Below are 3,590 nucleotides of genomic sequence, written 5' to 3'. Positions count from 1 at the left end.
TCGAGTAGTGTGTCAACAAGAATACTGGCACTCAAATTGGTGGATTGTTAGATCTCAACTCAGTTGAAGAGGGGGAACGAAACATTTATCCTAAATTAACGCGCTTTAAAATCGTGAAGTTGATGGTGATATATAATGAGTTAAAGCAGACAATATTTATTAGTGATAGGATTGTATTATTACAATATAACACACGAGGAAATTTGCATTGAGTAATGAGTGACAGAGGCAGTATCGTAGCTTGGCGCCTAGAGCTTGAAGCATTTGGATATTTTGTAAGAAGAGCCGAGCTTTTATGGTCGAGTAGGTCAACGGCTAGAATGCCACTTGCTATTACCTACCTACATACAAGCATAGTCCTAAGGAACCAAAAGAAGCCCTCACCAATGCCATTAGGTACATGTGAATAAAAATATGGCCTTAGGTTGTAGGACAATGACACTTATGTACGGTTTTTAACCTTTTAATTAATTAATTAATTAATTAAATATTTTTTTCTTCTTTAAAAGCATGCCAAAATAATGATATTATATTTTGGTATTTTCCATTTAAAGAATTAATTTATCATTTTTCTGTAGGGTGGACTTTTGGCTATATAGTCTCTTCTTTTATGTCTTATTCATGCAAAAAGACACATGCCAGCTGTCGCCTAAGCTTAAATTATAAATTTAATTTATTAATTTTAAATTTACTGTGAATGGGCCCAGCCCAAGTATTTGTTGGACCCCAAGAATCCTGGGGGCCCATGGAAGCCCACGGCAGCTCCGAAGTCCATATTTGACACGTGGGAATCCAGATTGGACAGAATCCTGATACGCTTTTTTTCCATTATTTCTTTTCCGTATGCTCCATTTTCCAACATTGTCTGACAAACTGGTCCCCACTTTACTGCTACAAAATAAAAAGTTTAATTTAAAATATCATTTTTATTTGTTTGTCCAAATAATTGCTTTATACTTACTAGAAAAAAAAAAAAAAAAACTTTTTAGTTTAAAAAGTTTCAATAAAAGCGATAAATTATCATTTACACTTTTATTTTTTTTAATAAAATTTATTTAAATAATAAACCCTTTTAACAAAATATTTACCCAAACTAATATTGAAAAATTTGAAGATAATTTATGATATGTCGCGGCTTTCGTTTATATATTGATGGTAATAATTTTTTTAATTATAATTTAAAAATAAGGTTATTTTTAAAAAATGTGAATGAAATTAATAAAACTTTTTTAAACGGCATAAACAATATTTTTTAGATTTTTTTTTTAAACTTTTGGAGGCAAAGTTAAGTTTTAAGGAATATTTTAATTAATTTAACTAAAATACAATTTAATTAAAAAAAAAAAAAAAAAGAAGAGATTGTTAGGAAGACGAGGGACCAAAAATAATATTTAAATTTTCTAAAAAAATTAAATGTGGTGGGCCCCACCTTTGTTTCTATCTGGAGCAGATAACACCCTCCCTCCAAAATCAACGGTCATTTCTTTTTCTACTACCTTCAGCCTCCCTTCGTCTGGTTCTTCACCTGCATCTTCACATGGCGCATCCTACCAATCGCCCTTTCTCCGCCATTACTACAAGACAAAGTCAATGCTAAACTGCGCCGCCTTTAAGGTCGCTTTCTTCCTTTCTTTCTTCTTCCTCACTCGCATCTCGAAAAATCGACGAACGAAGCTAAAAGTAGCTGATTGACCTCGGAGTCAGGCCTTTTTTTTTGCAGGATTCAATGTCGTTTTGATCGATTTCTTTCTACTGTGCATTTTTCCGACTTCTTCTATCACTATCGGCTTCATATTCCGGTTTTGCGGATCGAATACTCTGTTTATGTGGTCCGCAGTGGTTATCTGAATGCATTCCGCAACTAAATCTGGATTCCGAGGGTTTTTGTGTTCGTTCGCTTGATGGTAATGTAGCTTTTTCTCTTGAAGCGCTTAGGGTTTTGGAGTGAGAGGAAGTTACTGGTATTCGTGAAGAAGTTTTAGTCCATGAAAATGTTCGGGTTTCGTAGGCGAATGAAGAATGGAAGGTGAGCGATTGTGCTAGTTTATCTGTATTTATTTTGTGGTGGTGAGGCAATGTATGGAGATTCGTTAGATTTATGTGACGAAATATTCGTTGATTCGTATTGAGATTTTATTTAACCCTATTAGCTTCTCCATCTTGCAAACTGCAAGGAAATGCGATTTAATGGGACTACACTTTGCATGTTTTGATTGAGAAAGGTATTTCGTTACTGTAGATTGAAGGTCCAGCTTTCCGATCCTGCTCAGGGAACTAGGAGTCCTATAAGACACCCCAAACGAGTGAGCAGCTCTAATGTAAGTGTTAAAACATTTACAGTAAGATTTTTTTTTCTTTGGCTGTTTTAGATTCGTGTTTGAAAAGGAATAGAATAGCACGTTTCTTAAGCTCTTTTTGCTTGTAGAGTGAATGTGCTGCTGCACCCGCAAGTAGGCATTCTGAAGAGCATGATGGGCAACGTGCTTCTGATGTTGTTCCTGATATTAGTAATGGTGCCTCGGGACAGTCTGAAAATTGGATGGTATTGTCAATGACAGGGGAAAAACCAGCTCCTCGTTTCAATGTATGTATTTTATTACCATTAATGATAGTTATATCCTGGTTTAGAGATTAGACTTACACGTCTGCTATTCAGTTGTGAAGAAGGTGACTTCTTGATTTATTTATTTTTTTTATTTTTTTTTTGACAGCATGCTGCAACTGTGATTGGAAATAAGATGATTGTTGTTGGTGGTGAATCTGGGAATGGATTATTAGATGATGTACAGGTTGGGAAATTTTCTTTCTGTCTGAAACATTCATTTTCCTTTGCACCAATATATTACAAAATTAATGAACAAAGTTTATTATATTTTGCGAGTAACTCAAGTGATTGCTTTGCCTGTGTGGGTAGTGAGTACATCGTTGTCTCTGCAGGTGCTTGATTTTGATAAATTTACTTGGAGCAGAGCCTCATCAAAGCTCTACCTATCACCAAGCTCACTGCCATTGAAGATTCCTGCATGCAAGGGTCACGGCCTGGTAAGTTGTAACAAGTAACAAATACATAACGAGTATGTGTGTCTGTATGTATTGTTGGAAAGCTATGCGTCCATAGAACTAATTAAGAATAACAGACCAGGCAAGATTGTTCAGTTGAGTCTTGTGATTCATAGGGTGGACTTCTTTAAGTAAAAATATACATCCTAAGGGGATAATATATGGACCAAAAGGATGATACGGATTTATTTTAGCGTTAAATTAATAAAAATATCCTTGAACTTTTCACTTTTTTCTCAAGAATACCTTTGAACTTTCAAAAGTTTCAATAATACCTTTAAACTGAAAAAAAAAAACGAAATTAACCCCATTTATATGTTTATTTTTTAGACAAAGTACAAAGTTCAGGGTTAATGAGATTTATTTTAATTGTATGGTTTTATTAGACCATGACTACCAGTTCCTTATAGGTAAAGAGGCTTATTGATTTGAATACGCTTCTACTTTACCTCCCATTAGATTTTTTTTTTTTTTTTTTTTTTTTTTTTTTTTTTTTTTTTTTTTTTTTTTTTTTTTTTTTTTTTTTTTTT

The 3,590-nt window shown here is 33.7% G+C and overlaps 1 protein-coding gene across 2 annotated transcripts in view; it reads left to right on the top strand.

Annotated features, from left to right (window-relative positions):
* Nucleotides 1-1,487: 1,487 nt before the first annotated feature.
* LOC111479348 (acyl-CoA-binding domain-containing protein 6-like) overlaps nucleotides 1,488-3,590 on the top strand; it is a 7,534-nt gene continuing 5,431 nt past the window's right edge. The window contains exons 1-6 of one of the 2 annotated variants that reach the window (XM_023123953.1): nucleotides 1,488-1,614; nucleotides 1,721-2,026; nucleotides 2,240-2,318; nucleotides 2,426-2,584; nucleotides 2,712-2,789; nucleotides 2,938-3,042. In XM_023123953.1, the coding sequence (XP_022979721.1) occupies nucleotides 1,986-2,026; nucleotides 2,240-2,318; nucleotides 2,426-2,584; nucleotides 2,712-2,789; nucleotides 2,938-3,042 (462 nt within the window). In that variant the 5' untranslated portion in view covers nucleotides 1,488-1,614; nucleotides 1,721-1,985. Of the gene's footprint in view, nucleotides 1,615-1,704; nucleotides 2,027-2,239; nucleotides 2,319-2,425; nucleotides 2,585-2,711; nucleotides 2,790-2,937; nucleotides 3,043-3,590 lie in introns of both variants that reach the window. The other variant, XM_023123954.1, reaches the window with a different exon arrangement.

The sequence above is a fragment of the Cucurbita maxima genome, unplaced genomic scaffold (genome assembly GCF_002738345.1).
Source record: "Cucurbita maxima cultivar Rimu unplaced genomic scaffold, Cmax_1.0 Cma_Scf00005, whole genome shotgun sequence".
NCBI lineage: Eukaryota > Viridiplantae > Streptophyta > Magnoliopsida > Cucurbitales > Cucurbitaceae > Cucurbita > Cucurbita maxima.
Note: the sequence above shows the minus strand (reverse complement) of the source record. Positions and strands in the feature narration are given on the sequence as shown.